Source organism: Cuculus canorus, chromosome 2 (genome assembly GCF_017976375.1).
Source record: "Cuculus canorus isolate bCucCan1 chromosome 2, bCucCan1.pri, whole genome shotgun sequence".
Classification (NCBI taxonomy): domain Eukaryota; kingdom Metazoa; phylum Chordata; class Aves; order Cuculiformes; family Cuculidae; genus Cuculus; species Cuculus canorus.
The window spans coordinates 69853515-69877488 of NC_071402.1; the positions used below are offsets into that span (position 1 = coordinate 69853515).

Genomic DNA, 23974 nt, shown 5'->3' on the forward strand with positions numbered 1-23974 from the left:
CTCCCATAGCTTTTCCCATATGCTACTATGGAACATGTTGAATTTACATGCAATCAAAACCACTTTTGTGACTTATTTTTTACATCTATCTGACTGTTCCTCTATTTGGAGTGAGAGATTGCATGCTATTCCCTGGACTGCAAAGGGGAGATGTGAATTAACGTTCCCCACTTGAGGCAGCAGAGCACACTCTGGTATTACAAGCAACCACTCAGGCCAAGGGAATGAACTTATCCCTTACACAGCCTATGTCTTGGGCAGTCTCTGTGCCCCATCACAAAGTAATTCAGTTCAGTCATCGCTACTAAAAGAAAATACTTAAATTGAGAGTTATTTTAATTTTCAGAATATTGCCGACTGCTGCATCTTCTTCTGCCTCCCTCCCCCTCAATGTCTTGCTGTATTTTCATCTAGACTCTCAGAGGAGGGAGTGTAACTACGTATAACAATATATTAAAGAAATTAAAGTTATAATCAGAAGATGACGATCCAAACCTGAGAAAAGAGCCACTTCTGTGAACACAGGGGATGAAAGGTTATTGTTCGTCCACCAACTGGTAGATACCACGGCACAGCTGAGAACACTAAGGTATCCTTATCACTTAGTTGCAAGTCCAGCATCAGTTACAAGAGTCCAAGCAAACTTTGGGGGCACAGGCTGGGCTTTCTTCCAGTTCTGCGAAGTTTTCAGCATGATTGTATCACTGCAGTAATATTGCGTAAAACAGAAAGCAAGAACAATCAGATAGCAAGCTCTCACTAGCATTGGGTTTTACCTGAAATGAATGTGAAGTCGCACTGTGCCTTCAGTCCCATCGCAGAAGTCATTAAAAATAAAAATTAAGAAAAGAGATAAGTTCACCCAGCGACTACTGAGCAGGATTTATCACGTCCTTTTGAAGCACATGCTGAGAGGTTTTGGTGAATTGAGGCCATGGGGGCAGACGGGGAGGGCCTGATGCTGCTCCACAAGATATGTGCAATGGTCTACCGGAGACAGTGTCCCAGCAGCACAGACACTGCCATGTGGGATGGGCTGTGCAGGAATAGGGCTGGCAAGGGTGGGAAGGTGGCAAGCAGGAAGGCCATTATGCGTCCTTTTGGTGGTGGTCCCTACAGGAGGGCTCAGTGCCATGAGGGCTCTGCCTGGGACAGAGCTGGGGATGACTTGCACCACCCCCACACATGGCTCCCACTCCCAGCACACAACTACACACAGAGCTCCCACGCACATGACTCGCATGCACAGTGAACAGGTCCCACACACGCAGCTCCCATGCACACAGCTCCCACGCACACAGCTCCCCTACACAGCACATGACTCCAACCCCCCCCACATACAGCTCCCATGCACACATCTCCCAGGCACATAGCTCCCCCCCCACAGTACATGTCTCCCATGCTCACGGACCCCATGCACGTGGCTCCAACCACACAGCTCCCATGCTCACATGTCTCACGCACATAGTTCTCACGCACACATCTCCTTTGGACAGCACACAGCCCCACGCACAGCACAAGGCTCCCATGCACACATGGCTCCCACGCACAGTGCACAGCCTCCTTGTATATGGCTCCCACACACACAGCTGTCATACACACAGGTCCCATGCACAGCACAGCTGCAATGCTCAAGGCTCCCATGCTCACAGCTCCCACACACACAGTTCCCATGCACATGGCCCTCATACACAGAGGTCCCATGCACATAGCTCCCACTCACAGCTCCAACACACATGGTCCTCCCACGCACACAGCTCCCACGCACAGCATGACTCCCACACGCATGGTTCCCACTCACACAGCTCCCATAAACAGTGCACAGCTCTCACATACACAGCTCCCATACGCAGCACAAGATCCCTGTGCACCCAACTCCTATGCACAGCACACAGCAAATGGCTCCCCCACAGAGCTCTCACGCACAGTACAAGTCTCCCACACATAAAGTTCCTACACACAGTACACAGCTCCCACATACAGCACACGGCTATGACGCACATGGCTCCCATGTGCAGCACATGGCTGTCATGCACATAGCTCCCATGCTCATGGCTCCCGTGCACATGGCTCCCTGGCATATGACACAGTTCCCACGCACAGCACATGGCTCCAACCACATGGCTCTAACGCATACTTCTCCCAGGCACACAGCTCCCACGCACAGCATGACTCCTATGCACTCAGCTCCTACGCACACAGCTCTCATGCACAGCTCCCATGCACAGTGCACAGCTGCAGTGCTTAAGGGTCCTACGTGCACAGCTCCCACACACAGCACACAGCTCCCATGCACACAGCTCTCATGCACAGCACACAGTTCCCATGCACGCAGCTCCCACACTCACAGCTCCCATGCACAGTACACAAATCTTATGCACAGAGCTCCCATGCTCTTGGCTCCCATACGCAGCACAAAGCTTCCACGTACACTGCTCCCGCACATGGCTCCCATGAAGAGCACATTGCTCTCAAATACACAGCTCCCACGGACAGCACACGACTCTCATGCACAGCTGCCATGCACACTGCACAGCTGCAATGCTCCTATGCACACAGCTCCCATGCATCTGTCTCCCATGCACAGCACGGCTCATGTGCACACGGCTCCCAGACACGGCGCACAGCTCACATACACAGCTCCCACGCACAGCACATGACTCCTTGACTCCCATGCACATGGTTCCCAAGCACATGGCTCCCACGCACAGTGCACAGCTGCAACACTCAAGGCTCCCACGCTCCGACCTCCCACACACATGGCTCCCATGCACAACACACAGCTCCCACAGATATGACTACCATGCACAGTGTACAGCTGCAAGGCTCCCATGCTCACATCTCCCATGAACATAACTCACAAACACACACACACGGCCCATGAACATGGCGCACACACACATGGTTCCCAAGACAGCTCCCATGCACAGTCCACAGCTGCAACGCTCAAGGCTCCCATGTTCACATCTCCCAAGAAAATGGCTCTCACACACACAAGGCCCATGCACACAGCTCCTGAACACAGGGTTCCCAAGCACACGGCTCCCATGCACAGTGCACAGCTGCAGCGCTCAATGCTCCCATGCTCAAATAGCCCATGAACACGTCTCTCACACACACACAACACCCACACACATGGCTCGGATGCGCACTGCTCTCACGCACAGTACATGGCTTCCACACAAACGTTTCCTAAGCACACAGCTCCCATGCACAGCTGCAACGCTCATGGCTCCCATGCTCCCATCTCCCACACACGGCTGCCACGCACAGCACACGGCTCCCACACACACGGTTCCCACGCGCCCAGCTCCCATACGCAGCACACAGCTGCAACACTTAGGGGTCCCACGTCCGACGCACACGGCTCCCACGCACAGCGCACAGTTGCAATGCTCACGGCTCCCACGCTCACATCTCCCACGCACACGGCTCCCACGCACAATGCACATCTGCAACGCTTAAGGGCTCCCATGCTCCCATCTCCCACGCACACAGCCCCCATGCACAGTGCACAGCCGCAACGCTGAGGGCTGCCACGCTCCCATCTCCCCCGTCCCCCGCCCCGCCCGTCCCCGGGGCCGGTCCCCCCGCGCCGCGCCGCCCCCGCTCGGAGCGGCCATGGCGGAGCGGAGCCGCGGCGCCGGGCGGGGGTTGGTGCTGCTGCTGCTGCTGGCCGGCTCGGCCGCCAGCCCCGCAGAGGAGGGCGGCGGGCGGCGGGAGGCGGGCGGCGGCGAGCAAGGCGAGGAGGCGGCGCGGCCCCACCACGACTCCTCGTACGGCACCTTCGCCAACGAGTTCTACGACCTGCGCTACCTCTCCGAGGAGGGTGCGGCGGCCGCGGGGAGCGCGGGCCGGGGGGGCAGCTTCGCGGGTCGGGGCGGAGGCGTTCAGCACAAAGGCCAGCGCCCGCCGCCATCTTCCGCACCGGGACGGCAGCGCTGCCGAGCCGCGAGCCGGGAGGCGGCGGCGTCCCTGCCCGGGATCGGCCCCATCCCTGCCAGGGATCGGCCCTATCATGCCCCCGAGATCGGCCGCATCCTGCCCCCGGGATCGGCCCCATCGCTGCCCGGATCGCCCGTATCCCTGCCCGGGGAGCAACCGCATCCCTGCCCGGGATCGCCCGCATTCTTGCCCGGGATCGTCCCTGTCCGCATCCCTGCCGCGGGATCGGCCCCATCCCTGCCCGGGATTCGACCGCATCCCTGCCCCGGGATCATCCCCGTCCCTGGTCCTGAGATCGCCCTTGTCCTAGCCCCGGGATCGCCCCCGTCCCTGCCCCGGGATTGCCCCTATCTCTGCCCCAACATCCATCCCCATCCCTGTCCCGTGATTGTCCTCATCTCTCTCCCCGTCCCCATCGCTGTCCCCGTCCCCATCCCGCTGAGCGGGGCAGGCTGGCGGTGGCTCGCCTTCCAAGGTGCACACCTGCTTGTGGAAAGCTTTCTGGGCTGCTAACTGAGAAGGAGTTCTGGGGTTTTTTTGTGGTTTTCTAAATGCCGTGTGATGTGTTGAGTGCTAAGGCACGTTGTGGTTGCATCTGGGTCTTATGGGTTTCTTGTTTTGAGTTATAAATGACTGGATGTTAAAACTCCAATTTTGTGGGGAGGCTGCGTTGAAAACTGGTTGTTTGATATATTTGGGGGGGAAAAAAATAAAAGGAGGAAGTGAGAAGACAGGGCACCTTGTGACCAGTCTCTTGGGGATGCTGCAGTAAAATTTTGCCAGATTTGTGTGCTTATGCTAGGTAATTCACCCAGGCCCCCGATCCACTTAACGGAGGCTATAGTTTGCAGTTTACAGCATGCTTTCTTTCCCCACTGGCATTGTCAGAAATCTAGGAAAGCGAATCAGGACTCCCAGATGCCTAAAGTTGTGTGGGTTAACTGTTCGTAGATGCTGTACCTCACTGCAGTGTTTGTTTCCTATTCGATGAAGCACTTTCAGAGGACTCTGTAGTTTCACAACTGGCCATTTGGTTTCCAGTTGACTAAATAAAAGAACATCCTATTAAAGTATCTGTGTTCATGCCACAGACACAAACTTCTAAAAGCCAAGACTTAAAAAGTCTGTTTGCAAGTGTTCACGCTGTCGTGCAGGAAACACGGATTGTTTGGAGTCATGGCTTTCGTTGTGTCTTTTCTGGGTATTACTTCACATGTAATTGCAGGTCATCACTGCAGGCAATGACCCATCTTTATACTCTTGCCTTTTAATTCTCTGCATACTTTATTTTACTTGTTATGGAGGATGTATCATAGGGTCCTTTCAGTATTCTTTCCGAGAGATCTGGTGTCCTGAATTTATGCTTAAAACTGTTGTTTATAGTTAAGGAGTCAGATTTAGTTCCCTTGCAGATATCTTGAGGGCACTAAGAGTGGACAGTGAGATAGCTGAGTGGCACTGAGAGTGGACAATGAGATAGCTGAGTGGAAATCCCTAACTGTTAGTTGACTTCACTGCTTTGTGTGCCTGCTCCCTTAAGTTAACTTTTGCCCTTGCTGTAGCAAAGCCTGATCAAGCATCCTTCTCCCTTCTTGACAAATGTAGGAAACCTGAGAAGACTTTTGTTTTCACTTACCAGTGTTACCTTGGTACCTGCATCCAGGACCATCTGAGCAAGGGATTGTGTATGTGACAAAGTAGTCCCTCATCTGAACAGCCCAGTTATCAGAAGCCAAAGTAAATGCTCTTGGAAACCTTCCTCTTTAGTAGTATTGCTTTTTATTCCTTGTTATTTATTTAGTAATGATTTATTCTTATTACACAGGTTACCCTTTCCCTACTGCTCCTCCTGTGGATCCTTTTGCAAAAATCAGAGTGGATGACTGTGGAAAAACCAAGGGATGCTTCAGGTCAGTCTGCAATAAGAGTGCAGATATCTTTATGATGTTCGCAAATGCTGGCTAATTGCATTAGAGACTTTGGTAGATGTTCTTTATTCATTTTCATAGAAGTTTATTATTTAAGAATGTGCTTTTTAGTTATGGACTGTATTATTTGAAGAAACTATGTTATTTAAGAATATACGTCATAGTAATGGTCGTGAAATTATTTAGTATTTCTTGTATTTTCATGAAGCGCTTACACAGCCAGGGCTAGGAAGGTCAACAGAGTAATGCAGTCTGTAATTAATTGCTTGCCATACTGTTTAAATACTATACTTCCTTCCACTAGAAGAGTAATAATTGCAAAGATTTAATTAATGATACTTTGTGTATAGCATAATATAATGTTTTACTGCCATTATACCAAAATGCTTTCTTTTAGTTTTTTTCTTGCAGAAACTTATTTAAGTTCCATAACAGGGAATTGCAAGGAAAAGTTACATGTATTTGCAATTCATTTAGGTACGGTAAACCTGGATGCAATGCAGAGACTTGTGACTACTTTCTAAGTTACCGTAGAATTGGAGCTGATGTTGAATTTGAGCTGAGTGCCGATACTGATGGCTGGGTGGCAGTGGGATTTTCCTCAGACAAGAAAATGGTAAGATATGTACAGTTCTTCATGTGGAAAAGTGTACTCTTTTATGTACTATTATACAAGTGATATAGATTTGATGTGTCACAAACAGAGCATGTGAGTTAAAACTGACTTGCTGAAAACAAAGCACCTTTTGATAAGCAGGCAGGGAGGAGAAACTAGACCTACTGCCTCCCAGAAAACTGACTCATCCTTCCTAACATGTCTTTCCCCTTCTTCTGGAAGTGTTCAAGACCAGCTGGGATGAGGCTATGAGCAACCTGATCTAGTTGGAAGGTGTTCGCTGACCATAGTAGGGGGGTTTGGAACTGGATGATCTTTAAGGTCTCTTCCAACCCAAACCATTCTATGATTCACTGAGAATTATAATGCTATTTCAGTCAAGCTCTCAATGTTATTAGCTCTTTGCTTTTGTATTAGAAAAGCCCTCACGGGTAAGCTAGTTCACATGAAAAGGTCCTGTCAATGCTTCATGGCAGTGTTCTTTGGCCAAAAGGCACATCAGAAACTAAGTAGCAGATAATTTTATTCTTCAGTAAATCAACTGACTTTCAGTGATATGAATATAGCTTTTACTATTCAACTTTGGAAATATTTTTGAGGTTTTTTGTATCTGTGTGTTGTCCCGGGGAAGCCACAAATGAGCGACAAAATGATTACTGCAAATTTAAACATGCTCTAGAAAGCAATCTTGTCAAGATTTCTTCTTCAGTCTGTCTTGGATTTTATTTAATTGGTTTTATGCTTATCACTGTACTTATATTTTCATTCGAAAGCTTCATTTTTCATTGTGTCTGGATGAGCAAAACAGGAGCAAACATATACTGTACAGACTTAAAAAAAATCTGAGCAACAGATGACTAATGCAGACATGTCTTGTCTCTGATCTGTGGTAAAATGTTTAGGATTAAAATGCAGTTCATAATGTTGGTGTTCATATGCAGAAACACTCCACAAATAAAATACTGAGCGTAAATCCTAAATCACAACTCAGAGAGCAGGGACGTTTCTTGTATAGTTGTAAGCAGTAGTCTGAAAGAAATATGGAATATAGAAGTCCTAGGCTAGGACTCACAAAAATCAGTGGCAAGACTTGCATGGACTGAATAACTTTTTTATCAGACCCAAAATGAGAAACAGAAAGAATATGTGATGGCAGGTGGTTTTCACTCATTGCAATATATGTTTTAATATGATACTGTAAATAAACACAATAAAGCTGGCAGTCTTTTGTATCATAAAGTACAGTTCATATCATACGAATCAGTTCACATTTAATGTTGTGAGGAGTGGTTTATCAGGAAAATATTGGGAAGAGTTTGCATGCCTACCAATGCACGTACTCAACAGAGTCTTCCAAGCAGCTCATCACCTTTAAGTATGTGGCCCTAAGCTATCAGAGATCCTGTTATCAGTTTGTAACTCTGAAATACCTGCAGTAGATCCCACTACCTGCGTCTTACCAGCCCAGGCACACCAAACAGCGTGGTAAGTTTCTCCTTCCAATAGGAAGAATAAAGTATATAGTAAAAGGGTTTGCTTCCACATTTGCTACATATGTAAACTAATGCCTGTCAGTCAGCTGAACTGAACTGGATAGCATTTGTCTTCCTCACTTGTTCCCCTGCTGACCTCGTTCTTTGTCATAACTCACAGGATTTTTTGGTGTCCTGGGATACAGAGACTGTAATGGTAAAATGACTCTTGGTCAAAACAGCTTGGCTATGAGAAGTGGGCTGTGCCTTGGAGGCCCCAATCAAAGTGGTGTGGCCTGGATAGCTACGGAAGTTCTGGAAAAAAAAATGTATTTTCTGTCCTAAATAGATTTTTTTAAGTCCTGTGACCTATTTCTTTGTCTCAAATAGCTTTATGATTTTCCACTTGCAGGCTTTTGTGCTTAGGCAGTATTTTGTGATGTTATTCTATTAACTGAGAATGGGGGTTTTCTTTCTTTTTTTTATCTTTTTCCATGTGAAACCAGCTTTATTTTTGCCTCAGTACTTAAAAATGAGGGATTTGTACTCAGATGTATGAAAATTAAACTTGGAAAATAAGTTATGGAGAGCAAAGATAGGTTCAAGATGGAAACTGGAAAGGTCGACTGCAGCAGAACTGAGATGCAGAAACTTTTCAAGCATGTGTTTTACTTAGTTGTCCTCTTTTTCCCTCACTTTTGGCACATCTTTTGCAAATCCATATAGCAATATTGCCAGACAGCTGAACTGCACCCTTTTTTTCTCCTTTCCCTGTAACAAAGAACTCAGAGATGATAACGCTAGTGAGCATCTTTGTCTATTATCGGCATGACATATCAGAAAGATTAGCGGTGGAGGAACAGGACCTGTATTTAATATGACACAGATACCTGTGAGATAGTGGTCTTTAGTAAAATGCCATTCATACAACTTGCACAGTGTTTTAATGGTTCTAAGGCTTCTGTGAGATAGTACTTCTAAAATTAATGCTAGTCCCTTAGTGATAACACTGCCCTATCACTTTGGCAGTGACCGTGAGTAACTGTTGTAGCAACTGGCTTAATATTTCTATGAATGACTTCTACAAACAATTGTCTTACACTTCCTTCTGTCCGTTATTTCTTTGCTTGATTGTAATGCTTAGTGGCTGTTTATGCTATGTGAAGAAGGACATATTTATTACTCTCTTTTTGTATCTTATGGTGTTCTATATTCTGTTACTACGTGCTGAACGTTTTTTATTTTCTCTTGAGAGATAAAAGTAGCGATATCCCCTTAAGTGAACATGAAAAGACATTAGAAAACACACACCTCAATTTATACTATTATTTGTCCAGATTTAGTAAATTAATCTCCCCTAATTTACTAAATTATATTGGATTTCTGTCAGTGATTTTGTGCAGTGGATTTTGTACACGTCAAGGATTCAGGACTGTCAGTTTTTATGAAACAGGATCCCAGAACAAATTACAAAAGAAAACAGCCTTCCACAGATCAATTAGTTGGGTGACATCGGGGTGATATCATGCCTTACAAATATCTTATATGTGTTAAGCAAAATAACTCTCAGAAAGATCCAGAAGAGCATTCAGAGATAGTAAGAGTAAGTAAATATTACTATCGACTTTGTGCTGTTCCATCAGGTTGATTGACACATTGTCAGGGAAACAAACATTTCTGTGTATGTAACTTTGAAAAAGGGAGTGAAAGCCCCAGTAATCATTTTTAGTAATTAAAATTACATAAATAAATGAACAGGTTTGTGAAACTATTGTTTTCCTTCTACTAACATGTTTTTACCATGTAGGGAGGAGATGATGTCATGGCTTGTGTTCATGATGATAATGGAAGGGTCCGAATACAGCACTTTTATAATGTCGGTCAGTGGGCTAAAGAAATCCAGAGGAATCCTGCTAGAGATGAAGAAGGGGTTTTTGAAAACAATCGTGTAACATGTCGATTCAAGCGTCCTGTATATGTTCCCCGAGAAGAAACCATTGTAGATCTGCACTTGAGTTGGTACTATCTGTTTGCTTGGGGTCCAGCAATTCAGGGTAAGTTGATTTCTGTGTTGTCAACAGAACTCAGGTGCCAAGATTGATAAATGTCTTTCAATTACATTATTCTTACTAGACAGCCCCCGCGCCCCTTTCTTTAATGAACTAAAATTGTGGCAGCATGAGGCTGAAAAACAGATAAGAAGGAAGACGGGATAAATAACAGTCCTACATGTTGTGTTTTCCTGACTACATAGTTATTATTCTTACTTCCAAAAGCTAAATTTAGAATTCTTTCATGACTAAAAGTTCTGAATTCCTCTGAAGGATGTTTATTGTTTACATGAATTTCATTTGGTTTATGCAGGAGTTTAATTTCAGAAAGCAGAGAAATGACCCTACTCACTGACAGTGTAATCTTGCATGCTGCTGTAGGTTTGACAATTACCTGGCTTTCTACCTGTTTATTTGGTTATAGCAAAAAAAAAAAGCATCTGACATTATTTCTTTCTGCCCTTACCTATTAAAGGTTCTATAACTCGTCATGATATAGACTCACCACCGGTATCAGAGCGTGTTGTCAGTATTTACAAGTATGAAGACATTTTCATGCCATCAGCTGCCTATCAGACCTTCTCTTCTCCATTCTGCTTGCTCCTCATTGTTGCACTGACCTTCTATTTATTGATGGGAACCCCATGACTGATGGAAAATACCAAGAATTTGTCAGTGGAAGTTTCTCAGGATGGACAGCTATACAGATGGACGATGCATTTTTGTATTGGGATTTATATCACATCATCACCATCATCTAGCTGCTTTTGAACATAGTTAGCTTCTCAGAAGAATGAAATAACCATCTGCTTTGAGTGGCAGAGTGGGGAAAAATCATTTTAGAATAATCAGTGAACACATAGGAGAATATTTTCAGTGTTGTGACTACTTACTTTTGTAAAATCAATGCGTGTGTGTGCATATGTGTGCTTTGGGGGGGGTGTCTGTATGGGTATTTAGGTGAATTTGATGATGAACATCTTATCAAATAACAACATTGCCTTCCAAATTGCTTCCAAAAAGCAAATTTGGGAAAATATTAGAATGCTGGTTGGTACTTCTGGAGGAGACAGAATGACTCCAGGTATAGTTTCAGAACTTAAGATCTGAATACCGACACAGCAATATAAAATCTGCCCTTCAATAATCGACAGTTCTCCCTTTCTTTTTTGATATTTATAAAAGTTTACTTACTCTGGCACTTTCCAAAACTAAACCTGCATAATCAAGCATTAATGTGACTTATTATTGAATAGAAAAGAGGTGATGAATGTCTTCATAACGGTGGTGTTTCAACAGCCTTCTTGAAAGAAATAGCCACTTCTTTTATGAGTAAGGTATAAAGTTATTGATACAGGGGCAATCAAGTAATGTAAATTCTCCATACACAGGCAGAACAGGTGTAAAACATAGAGGATACAGAAGTTCCCAACAAGCCATAGGACGTCCTCCCAATAGATTAAATAATTCTTTTTCTTTTTATGAAAAAACAGTAATATTGCTGACATGTAAATATGTTTTTAAGCCGTTGTGTAGTAGCATGAAGTAATCTGGTTTTCTGTGTTTTATGCCTGTATATCCCATTCATGTTAAATATGAATATGGGCAGCTAGTGTTAACTTACAAATAAATGAAAATATAATTGAGATTATTTGTAAGGAAAGATAGGGATAAGAAAAGCAGCATCTTTGGTTTCATCAAACCATTGCTAAAATGTAGTTACTGTGGGAAAAGATGAGATAAAAAGAAAATATAGCATTTTTTTCTATCACCAATAAATATTACAAAGATGAAAGCTAAATATTACCAAAATGGAAAGTCAAAATGTATTTATGAGCCACAGAATAATATGAAAAACTTTGATTTCTTGTGGAGAATTTACATTCTTCACATAATAGGAAGTGTATGACATATGTATATGAGTGCTTAGGTAAGGTTCTAACTTGCATTAAAATTCTCTTTAAATAGAATTAAAATTTAAATTGTATCAAAGTTCTACCTGATGTAGTATGCTTGAGGACTCTGTAACATAGGATCTGGTAAAGGATACGATGGACCTTCTTTCTATTGTCCTTGCTGCATAGAGTGAAGAGCATTCACTACCCTTGCTGGATTAGCATTGTTATTCATGGACTGAAGTTCTTAGACAATCTTTTTTTTCACTTTCTGCATTCTTCAAACCTATGCTTATAGCATATTAGTATATTATCTAGTTTTGAAAAGGAATTTCTCTCCATCACACTTTATCCCTATTTCAGAAGAAAGATTGCTTAGTAATATGCGTTTTCATTGATGTCTTTAAGACTTTGCTCACTTAAAATTGCTGGATTAAGTTCAAGAGGGCGGAGAGAAATTCAGAATGAAGTGAACTTTGAAAATACATATAATAGCTTTACGTAGAATAAATTACCTTTCCCAAGTTGAATAATCTACTCATCATTTGATGATATACATAGTGGAGACCACTTAATGAGGAAGACTGGCTTTGTTCTATCGTGGCTGTGAAACTAAGACTTAAGATTGGCTGAAGCAGGGGCTTGAAGCCTTGAATAATGAGTTCGGTATTCAGCAACCAGGTGAAGAAATGATTAGGGCAAATTCTTTTTCCTTTGTGCTAATTTATATGCAGCTGTGATAGCTGAAGTACTGCAGTTCCTTCTCAGAGATTACAGCTATTTTAAGTAGCCTCAGGGTTGCTTTAGTTTATGGCCTTGTATTTACTGTTTTAGTTTCAGGTATTTACCTGATTACTGGCTAAAGGGCTAATCTAATCATTTAAAGGTATTGAAGTAGGAGAAAAACCCATTTTGGCTCCTCTTTTCTTCTATAGTACAGTGCTAGATTTAGGATAGCTGGCTGGGTCCAAGCATGGAGGTACAGTAAAGATGACAATTATAATATGAAAGTAAACATGCAACACCCTTAAACCTGCTTTCCACTTACGTGGAATCAGCTGTGTTTAAAGTTCAGGCTCTAAAGCAATAGCAAATGCAGAGTAGAGGCACAGCTGGTTTTTGTGGCGGACAGTATATGTCCACTGCAAAGTATAAACTGCTTCAGTCTTCAGCTGCATTATGCACGTTCTCAGTTAGGGTAAAAGTAAGTTTATTTCCCTTTTCAGGTTGCTTGTTAAGTGTGCTGTCTGGTGGGTTTTGTTGTATGTTCTTTTTTGAAGCATTGGCAGAAACCTGCACTTTTTTAAAAAACTCACACAAGCTTCAAAATACTTAACTATCACTAATTATGTGTTTTTAATCAAATGAGAGGAAACAGAAGCCCACAACAAGCAGTCAAGCAATCTATTATTTACATTTCAACTGATGGTTGAGTTTAGCTTTATTATTATTCATTAATAAACTATTCCAAAATTTTGCATACTACTTCCCAGGTATCAAAAACCATAAATCCAGCTTTGAACACTTTGCTCGTAGCAGAGGTCAAATAGACGAAAGTTTAAGGAGAGCTCAGAATAGCTGTGGCAGGTTAGAAGCAGGGGTTGGGGTAAGTTTCTTTTAGTGAAAGAAGTTTGCTGTCTTGTGGCATTTTATCTGAGAGGTGCTCTTCAGATTGGGAAAAGCAGGAATGGGAGAGTTAAGTAGGCAAAGAAAGGTGTGGGTGCTTGGAAACTAGTAGTTGGGAAGAAATATGAGAACAAAATGGGCATAAGAGAAATGAGGAGGCTTTATCAGTAGTACTTAACTTTGTATGATACTTCGTAAGTCTTAACATTTGAGTGGGCATAGTGACGTCATGGAAGGTTTTCTGGTTTTCATATGTTTTTTTCTTTTTAACATGGAAAAGTAGAATTGATCCATGCTACACAAAGTTACTACAAATTAACTTTCTTCAAAGTAATTTTTAAGTGTTTATGACATGGCAGATAGTTTGTTGGATTTCTCTAATTAGCAGGTATCAACACCAACCAAAGGAAAATGTCTCCCTCAGAAAGAAAAGCAGACATTTCCTTCTATAAATCAAATTAATTTTTAGTTCCCTTATGGTGACTACTAGCAAGCAGCTGTTACCGAACACATTTTCAAAGTACTTTTATTTTGAGAATTACTTGCTGCAGGGTGACCTGACACAGATGCATAGAGTTTAGAAAGTGCCTGTTTAGAGTTTGGTGTCCTTTGGAAATTTAACTTTGATTATTAATTACAAAGATAGTACTGGCAAAGATCTTAGGGCTTCAGTTAATGTCCTTGAATATGCTCCTTCCATGTAGAGCAAAATTTAGTTGTGACCATTGCTCACCATTGCAATACATTAACCATATCACCACCCTTTCCTTACTCTGCCCATCTTATCTAGAATGTTTTATACTTTTTTTGTAAGTCAGGTGGAAGTGAAATCAGCTACTTATATTTGTGACGGTATTGCAAAGGGTCCTTATGTTTTTGACTGTAATGTCTGACTGGTACGCTGCTACAAATAGTAAGCTAGGCTTAAAATCACATTAATAAAAAGTGGGATAGGAGAGAGAGAAAAATAAGTGGCAAGGAAAAGCAGTTGTAATGTTTTTGTTTAATTCACTGTAATAAAATAGCTATATGTATTTTTATGCATAGGTGAGATACTCCCACATAATAATTCACCCCCCACCCCCCAAATGCCTATCTGATTTGATGATTTCAATGGATACTGGATGGTGCTGTCTTGAGAATTCTGTTATTGTAAGGGAAATACTCTGGGTTTGAAAGAGAACATATTGATGAGAAAAGTTTGAAATCCCTCTGTGGCCTTCTTGTCCTTCTTGATTGATTTTTAAATACTTGGACAAGAAGAAAATAAACACTTGTAGTTTTCCTAATCTGAAGAAACCCCCAGATTGGGTTAAAAGTTATCAAAGTTTTATTTGTCACTGACCTTTCCAGTCTTCAATGCAGGGGTTAGAGAATGACTGGAGTGTCGTGTATATTAGTAAACCCAAGCAGCAGTTTTGAAGCTGGCTTGGAGCACCATATCCTGGGTCTGAACCAAGAAGAGGAGTCCTGCAAGTACTTCCATATGCTCAGTGGCTACTGCAAAATGGAAATAACGAACAGCACAACTCAGCCTGCACCAAATCCCTTAAATACGTCTATCTTCTTTTACCAAACTGCGGATGGTGTTTTTACTGTGAGTTTTTATGCCTAGTCGTCCTCTGAAAAGTACTGTGCTCCTTGTCAGTGGCCTGCATCCTGTCCCCTTTTCCACAGCTGCCTTATGCTGTTTCTTGAGGTGATCCCGAGAAATCCTAGTCCAGCTGTGAAGAGGAGTTAGTGGGTAAGGTGGACTGACACACAGCTGTCTTCCTGGTTATCCAGGTCACAATTCGAAACCTGTGTCATTGATGACACTCCAGTTACCTGTAAGTAAATGACTGTTCTAAGAGTAAGGGAAAGGGAAGAGACGCATCTGCCTGGTTTTTGTCTGTTTTTTTCTTATTTTCCCATCCCTCCAACACATCAGGCATTTACAAAGAAGCAAATTATTCTCCTTTTGGGGAACAGACCCTCTGTCTGGTCTGTTTCATCTCTTCTGAGACCAATGGAAGTTTTCACTATGCTGTACTGTATAGGCAGAATTAAAGCTTATATGCAAGCTTCGTAACTTTTACTAGCATTAAATTCCATTTCGTGACTCTGTGGTTTTGATGGTTTGGCCACCCAGTGAAGTGGGTTTATGCCTCCCCCCTTTATTTAGCATCTTCAAATAGTTTCCTCAAAGAAAAGTGTTGGGTAATAGCTTTAAGAGAAGGAAGCATGTATTTTACAGATTTACAAGAAGTCTAATATCACTTGTTTTCAGAGATACCTGTTTTTGAGAGTGCTGAGTTATATGAGTTATACCAGTTATATGAGGTAGAACTGGTCTAGAGTCTTAGATTTATGATAGAAGCAGAAAAATACCTATTACCATTGTTTCAGTGCTTCATGGGCCTGTGTATGTACATAACTTGCGTGAATTGGCCCCCTCCTTTTCAGCCCTGACTCCACAATGTGTAATGAATAGTCAAAGTGATCTGCTTGAATACTATACAGCAAGGCATAGGTGACCTCAAACAGTTTGGGATAGAGGAGCAGAAAGACTAGTGGTAAGGCTGAATCACAAGGAAGAGCTAGTGGTTTTGGCATATGTCCTGTTTTTGCATGAGTTTACATGTGGCAGAGCATACCTGTTACTTTTAATCACAAGCAAATATTACTTGATGTGACTAGAAGGAAGAGAATTGACTTCAATGAGAAGTTAGCTTTTATGCAAGTTCTACCAGTATAAGGGCCAGTGTGGGCAGAAGATCGGATTGTGCCTCAAGATGTGTACTCCCATGAAACTCCAAGGTAAGAGCTAGAGGATCAAACTTGCCTTTGGAAGTATGAGAACCTGTCAAGACCCTGTAGACAGTAGTGACAGTTGGCTGCTGCCTCTGTACCTGCTCACTGGCCATTTTACAAACTACTGCTGGAGCAGCAGGAATATCAAAAGATGGAGGCTCTACATCTCTTCTATTTATTGATGATATGTCAACTTCTTGCCACATCTTTTTCTGTATCTAATTACTTCTGTGTAATTTATATGTCAAAGTATCTGATTTTTGCAGATACAAAGTAAGAGCTAGGTAAACTTTCCTTTTCTAAACCTATTTTATTAGTATGAAATAATCATTTAGGTAACTTCCTTTTTGTATTTTGATTTTTATAGTCGGTTTGGTAAAATTATGTATACTTGAACTTGGTTATTTAACTCATCTAATTTGGGCTCAGATTGTTAGGCAAAACCAGTGTAATTTTGAAATGTCGAGGAGGACGTGTGCAGCTTGTGGAGCTGATAGGTGTGAAAAATCAAACTGGAAAGACATTACTTTCTTTGAAAATCTGTGATTTGAGTTGGCAGTAACAGTGAATCTGCTGTAAGGAAAAGGGCAGGTTGTTTTTTTTCTTTTCTTTCATTGCTAAGTAGTTTGAATTGCACTCATAGACTCAGAATATTTCAAGTTGGAAGGGACCTATAAGGATTGTTGAGTCCAACTCCTTGCTCCCAGCCGGACTGCCTGCAATGAAGCCATATGGCTAAACTTCGTCTAGATGCTCCTAGAATTCTGTCAGACTTGGTGCCATGATCGCTTCCCTGAAGAGCCTGTTCCAGTGACCAAACATCCTCGCGGTGAAGAACATTTTCCTAATGTCCAATCTGAACTTCCCCTGACAGACCTTCGTAGTCACTCACAACTGTTCTTTTGCCCCACTTCTGCATTTTGTCTCTAAGTAAGAATGCTCTTTCAAACCATGTGAGGTTGGAATACGTGCAAAACATCACAGACGCTATGTTAGAACAGCTGCTGCTCCATCTAGGCTACTTTTGATCTGTAATCAGAGGCTACTTAGGAATGCCCTTACAAGGTGAGCTTTTATGTGGTACTCTTAAGAAACTCTCTTTAAAAATCTTGCACTCTTTATAGACTAAAGCATTACAGAATTACCTGATAGCAGTACTTTTCTGAGCTGTTTTTAAATTATGCTTGCTTAAATTCATTTTTACATTTTTAAAGAATTAATTGGATTTTTCAAAAGCGCCGAGCAGCTGCAAATCTTTTATGGTTCCAATGGCTACTGAGGACAGAGACTGTTTTATGGCAAATGGTAATTGCAATGTATTGCCTAATTTACTTTCACATCTCTCTTTTATGCTTGACAACGTTCAGTTCAATTTCATAAGATGGTAATAATGGAAGACTAAGTAAAGGAACAATTAACTTAGTTTGTGTACTGAGGAATAAAAATATTGTTGCAGACATTTTACAACAGTGATCTGCAAAGTTTAGACTAATGAAAAATTATTAATTATTAATTATTAATTATTCTCAGGTTTAATATTTAGGCAATGTAAATTTGATGAAGGTATTTGTGTGTGTGTGTGAGTTTGAGAATTATATTAGAGAGTTTAAAAACAAAAAGGTAGACTCTGCTTTAGAGAGAAAAGAAGACAAAACATAGAATCCTACATGTTCCCTGACTCCTAGCTGATTTATTGGAGGGCAGAGTGATATGGAAGAATATATAGAATACTGAGATGTTACCAGCTTTTATATATTAACCTTTTGCCACCTTCTTCAGTGCAAAAATTAACCACACATTAGGTTTTTTACAGTATTATCTTTCTTTCTTTCCCAGCCAAGATGAAAAGAGGATAAGTTCAGTAAGTCAAGACAATACTGTCGTAGAGTATTAGGATAATAGGAGAGGAAGCACAGATGCCATATGTAAATATAGGGGGGAAAAAAACTTATTATTTACATATAAAATGTGATATCTGCTTTTGAAATATTTGACTTCACATATAAAATGATTTCTTTTTTTCAGGTTTTTTACAGTTGGTGATATGAAACCAGTGATAAAAACTGAAATAGAAAAAAAATTGCTGCACTAGATTTTCTGTTAAGCTGGAATTATCATTCATGTCTTGAGACAGATAGTCAGAGATTAAATTCCAAACCTATTAACTAATTAGAAAAATTAAATGATGGGGCCCTGATATTTGTGTGATGTCCCCAGCATTATTTAGGCAGATTTATTTAGTTAGCATATGTGAAGCATCATGAGTTTTGTTTAGGTTAAAACAGATTCCTTGTAGGCCTTGGTATTTCTAGATTAATATATCCTGAATCCTGGTTTGCTTTAACCTCTTTGCAAATAAGCAGGCTGTTATAACTATGTTAACTCTTGACACTTTGTTTTGTATTACATGAAGTGTAATGGTCAAACCTGAAATGTCATCTCTACCTTTGGACTGTGTTCAGTGTTCTCAAGACTAATACATAGGTAAAACATACAAAAAAGCAACTTGCAACTATAGTGTTAGGCGGTGTTCTGCATCCTTTATGCTAGGCTCAGTTCTGTATGCCAATCCCCAGTATCCATGTGAAGTCAATGAGTGCTTGGCTGGGTAGGAGCACAGAACTGGTGTCTTGTAGTCCAGAAGTAATCATCAAATTTCTGTGTATTTATGCACTTGTGTTTTCAGAAAAATAACACTCGATGAATACATATAATGGAATTATGATGACCTGCAGAACTACGTTACAATCAGTGCATGCTCTGAAATAATTGCTTTGTAACATCTGTTTTATACTCAATGTTGGTGTTCCAGTGAGCCTTGTTAGCTATTTGACAGTGACAGAAAACAATGTTTATAAACCTGTTATAATAAATGCCTTTTTAGTCTAAGAAAATGTGTGGTGTGGCATTTATAAAAAGGGAATAAAAGGTCTCTGTGAGGCTAAAGAAGTCTCTGCTGCTACCCTGTCTGAACAATTCTTTCACATTACATTACAGTTACATTTTTTTTCCTGTCACCATCATGATCACAGGGAAGCTGTAAATAAATGTAATCTTCTGTATTTTAACGAAGTTTTAAGTAGAGTGTAGAGGTTCTTGTGGTGACCTATATGCTGTGTTTTTGTACCCTATCTGATGCAGTTAAGTTGCCAATATCACAAATCTGGGTGTTCTTTATCTACTGTCATCACTGCCCCATGGGTTGGCCAGATGGAATAGCTCCTGAAGTAGTCAGAAAAGGCTTTTGCAGAAAAGGTGGTGATGCAATTACATTAGAGATTGAGAACAGACAGGAGGAATTCCCATAATTCTCAGCAAGAAAAAGTAGGTGAGTTTCTCAAACAGATATGGTTCAGTTTCTGAAATCGCTCAGGTTTGAGCAGCTATTTTAGTGCTCCTTACTAGCGTAATGAGAAGAGTTGGCTCAAGGCACCAAGAAATATATTGCTTTTTTACACTGTGTGCTCTGGTTGTGGTGTTTGTAGTATCACTACCCTGTAGTTGCAGGCTGCAAGAAAGGATGGATCTCGTGGGTGTTAGCTGCTTGTGTACTGTCCAACTGATAACAATCAATAGAGGCCTTAAGTATAGTCAGTAGAGGGTCTTAAATTCTTTTCTGTTTGTGCTACATAACGTCTGACAGCCTGACAAGGCATTTTTGTCCCAAACCTGACAAGGCCGAAATATTCTTCTGTTACTCAGATCTCTATATATCCAACCATAGTTCCATGCACGCAACTACCATATGGGCTGACCCTGCAAGGGAGCTCTCCTGGTGTTGTTCATCCCAGCGTCTTAACGAGTGCTGTGTTTTACATGCTGGCCCACTGGGAGAACATCTTTGTGTTGGTGTTTTTGACTGCTTTGCTTTACTACCACGCATTTCATTCCCCTTTTAAAATGAATAAGATTCACAGTCTTCTCCATGAATCATTCGAGTATAAAGCTGCTGATAATACCATTAACTTTAATATATCAGATACTGAACAAAATTGTTTCTGCAATAAAGTCAGTTATTGCTGTAATCAGTGAGTACAACCAGAGCTGGTGTTCCCAAGAGCTGGTTTTCATTGTCGTATTACTGCTATTTTGTAAATTATGTTTAATCTGGAGTAATCTCATTTAGTAGTTAATCTGCATAAAATATAATTTTTTTTTAACCCAAAATACAAAGGTACATTCTGATGACCTCAAGATATAAAATTTATATCTTAAAGATGAAGTTTACAGATTGTGTATTTTTATTACATATTTTTATTTTGGTCCTGCTACTATTGAATCTATAGTAATTTACATTGAGTAATTTTCATTCGTCTGAAGAGAATATTACTTTGTCATTAAGCTGAGGTGAATTGATGAAGTGGGATTAACCTCAACTGAATGTTCACAAATGTTCAGTAACACGGCTTAAAATAGAAGAAAAGTTTCACATACAGGGATAGGAGTTACTTTCTAAATACACAGGCCAGTGCTGACACCTTGTGGCTTCATTACTGAGTTATTTAATAACTTCATGTGGTTATTTCAGGTATAAATGATGACCAATTTGCTCTTGTCTGCCTCCTGTGCTTCATGGCCACCTCAGTACCTGGTATTTTTGTATCTCACTTAAGACACCTTGTAACTTTGGGCTTTGACCGCACATTGAGCGAATAAAAACTAAGCGTATCTGGGATCTTCTTGAGGAGGAATTTAAAAGCTTCAGTTCAGTGCACAAAATCATGGGTGCTAGTGCAGCAGCAATAAGTTACAAGCTTCTCTTACTAGTTAACAGCTCATTTCATATTTCCCTCTACAGAACACTGAGGATTTTAACGCATGTAGTTTTAGGCCCATATATGTGTTCTACATCGACGCAAAAGCATTCCTTTGCTGCCCTCTTCTTGAGGAAATACTAATAGCAAAAATACATTCTTAGGGACAGCTGGAGAATTTCTGGTAGTATAGGGCCCTGAAGTGCACTATTTATCTATGGCCATAAAAATGCGTAAATCACAATGTTTCAGCACAATTTATACCTAAATTTGCGTCTAATCTAAAATCACACACCATTTCAATCACTGCAGCCTTAACAGCTGGCTTTGTTTAAGATTTGAAATATGTTGTGGAATTAAATGTTTAGAGTTTGAGGTTTGTCCTGTGAAAATCACCCATCCTCCCTCAGCTGTCACCTTAGTGATTGTTTTATGGTCATACCTGTGCTCTTAAATTTTCATGTTGTGACAGTACTTGAGTTAGAAATCTTTATATTATTGCATTATGTGTTGTTTGGTGGTTTTTTTAATTTTATTTCTGATACATTTAGTTGTTTTTAACAAATATTGAAACACAGAATTGTGAAGGGAAGATTTTCTGCAGCAGGGACCAAATCCTCAGCTTATGTAAATCCATGTTTATAGCTTCACGCAAGTCAAAGAGGTGACATTAATTTCTATTTGTGAAAAACATGACTGCCTGAGTCTGTTAAGAAAAATCAAAGGAATAAAGATGTACCTGTGAAGATTTGATTTGCTGGCATCTCTGCTTATCTAACAGAAGCATTTGTACTCTCAACTCCCCCCCACGTAAACCTTAACTGACACTTGCTAGTTGAATTTTAATGCAAAAAAAAAAAGTATTATAATGAGCCATCAGAATCTGGTTTTGGCATGATTCCTCCACTGTGCAAGAACCAAAGAGAAAAGGTTCAGGTAGTGATGCATGCTTGTTACCTATTTCAACACCCTCCCAGGAGGCAGATCTATTTGATCAAAGAGCAGTGAGCGACAGTATCGTTTTCAACTGCAATAAAAGCTTCTCATATGGACAACTCCTTGTAGCTCCTCAACACTGCCAGGATGAAACAAGTTACCTGTAGGTCTATAAATGCCTCCACTGCATGAAATTAAAGCGCTTTGTCAAATTTAAATGTGAACTGTTCAGCAATGGAAAACAAGGAGCTGCAAGAGCCAAGAGGGACTTATAAGCATGAACGAGTGTATAACTGTCAGGAAAGGCTTTGCAGCACGTAAAAGTAGGAACCACAAGGCAAAAGCTCTAGGAAACTGGCTGGACCGAGCCTTGCCTACAGCTATAGGTTGCAATGCTGGTACAGGAGGTGTGTGGAGAAAAACACTACCTTTCCTCCTTGAAATGACTATAGGGATAGCTCTCAGCTATAGTCTCTTGTCTTTATATTGCTCTGGCTTTAAAAGCCTGGGTATGAACAGTTGTGTTCCTGTTTTACAAGTTTAAAACAATTGCGCTCAGGGTAATTTCAGCATTTAGACATCTGTATCATGCAAGAAACGCTCCACCAAAGTCCTAGTAGGCACAAAAGTACCATAAAGGTACATAATTTGCATGTAAATCCTAAAAAAAAGAGGGGAAAAATAAGGGGGGGAAAAAAACCCCAAATTCCTGTAACTTACGCCTCTGAGCGCATGACCATGCCATGAACCAAGTCTTGAACTTACTTTCAGTTTTTAATCATGCTGGACTTTATTCACAGCATACAGCTCGTCATACCAATATTGTTTTAAAAGAGTTTTTAATGTAAGTCTGCATCCTGAGAAATGGGCAAACATAGTTTGTCACTGGAAGGTGTTAAAACTTTGGGCCTGAATCACAAATATTGCTTTTTGTTCATGTGCCTCACAGGAAAAAGGCTGTAGGCTTGAGTGCTGACCCAGTATTCCTGGAAGGTCAAAGATGAAGCCCAGAAAATCAAGTTTATTTCAACTTAAAGCCTGTTCATGTGAATGCCAATTATGTTAAAATGCATATTGAATTGGACTAATTCCTATGGCAGAATAATTCTGTCCTATGGCAGAATAGTTACTCATCTTTTCCACATGGTAAAATTATCAATTATATTGAAATTCTGTGGAGTTTTTTTTTTTTGTTTTGGTGGGTTTTTTTAATTGTTGTTGTTCACCACGGTACTTAAACGTTCTCCAAGAAGAGTGGTTGTGAAATAAAACTGACTTCTCAGTGGAAAGCAGCAAAGTTACTTGGTTCTTTAAGCTTGACTCATGACATTGCTGGAATACAAATTCAAGATGTTGCAGGAGCTCTGTGTGTATTAGCAAATAGAGTCCCTTGGGAGCACGGTGACCCGGAGCATGGCGAAGACGAGTGTGGCACGTTAGTGTAACGGGGCAGTTTGAGCGGCAGTTTGAGCAGGGAGGGTGCAGGGAGGGGCTGGAGGCCGTCCAGAAGGGACCATGGACCATGGTGGCAAGTCGGCAGAAGATTAAAACCACTCCAAATGCTGCAGCGAGCAGGATGGATGTTACCACCCAGACAGAGCCTCAGTGAGTCCATGCAGCTCCCCAGAGCCTGGGCTGTAGGCAGTGCTCCCCTCCCACATCAGCTTACACCTCTGGCTCTGCTCCACTTGTGAAAGCTGAGCTCGTGTGTGGGAACTCCTTTGCCTGGTGGCAGATCTGAGGGAGGAGGTGAATAGACTAAGGACCATCAGGGAATGTGAGAGGGAGATGGATCACTGGAGCAGCACCCTCTCACAAGATCAGCAGGCTGCTTGAGTTAGTGCAGCTGAGCAACTCCCACCTGCGAACTGTAAGGTTGGGGGAACAAAAGATGGGGAATGGCAGCAAGTTCCTGCCCGGCACAGGAAACCTGCTCCCCCCACCCAGACAACAAGCCC

At 41.6% G+C, this 23974-nt stretch overlaps 1 protein-coding gene across 1 annotated transcript; it reads left to right on the forward strand.

Annotated features, from left to right (window-relative positions):
* The first annotated feature begins 3606 nt into the window (after window positions 1-3606).
* On the forward strand, window positions 3607-18328 carry FRRS1L (ferric chelate reductase 1 like). The gene is made up of 5 exons (XM_054060165.1): window positions 3607-3829; window positions 5771-5855; window positions 6351-6489; window positions 9769-10015; window positions 10488-18328. The coding sequence occupies exons 1-5, from the start codon at window positions 3622-3624 to the stop codon at window positions 10658-10660; spliced, it is 852 nt and encodes a 283-aa protein (XP_053916140.1). The 5' UTR covers window positions 3607-3621; the 3' UTR covers window positions 10661-18328.
* The last annotated feature ends 5646 nt before the right edge of the window (window positions 18329-23974 follow it).

Excerpts from the sequence above, each read along its gene's own strand:
- FRRS1L (XM_054060165.1), top strand. The coding sequence starts at position 3,622 with ATGGCGGAGCGGAGCCGCGGCGCCGGGCGGGGGTTGGTGCTGCTGCTG. Across the intron at positions 3,830-5,770 it reads GCGCTACCTCTCCGAGGAGG|GTTACCCTTTCCCTACTGCT; the intron begins GTGCGGCGGCCG and ends CTTATTACACAG. Across the intron at positions 5,856-6,350 it reads AAAACCAAGGGATGCTTCAG|GTACGGTAAACCTGGATGCA; the intron begins GTCAGTCTGCAA and ends CAATTCATTTAG.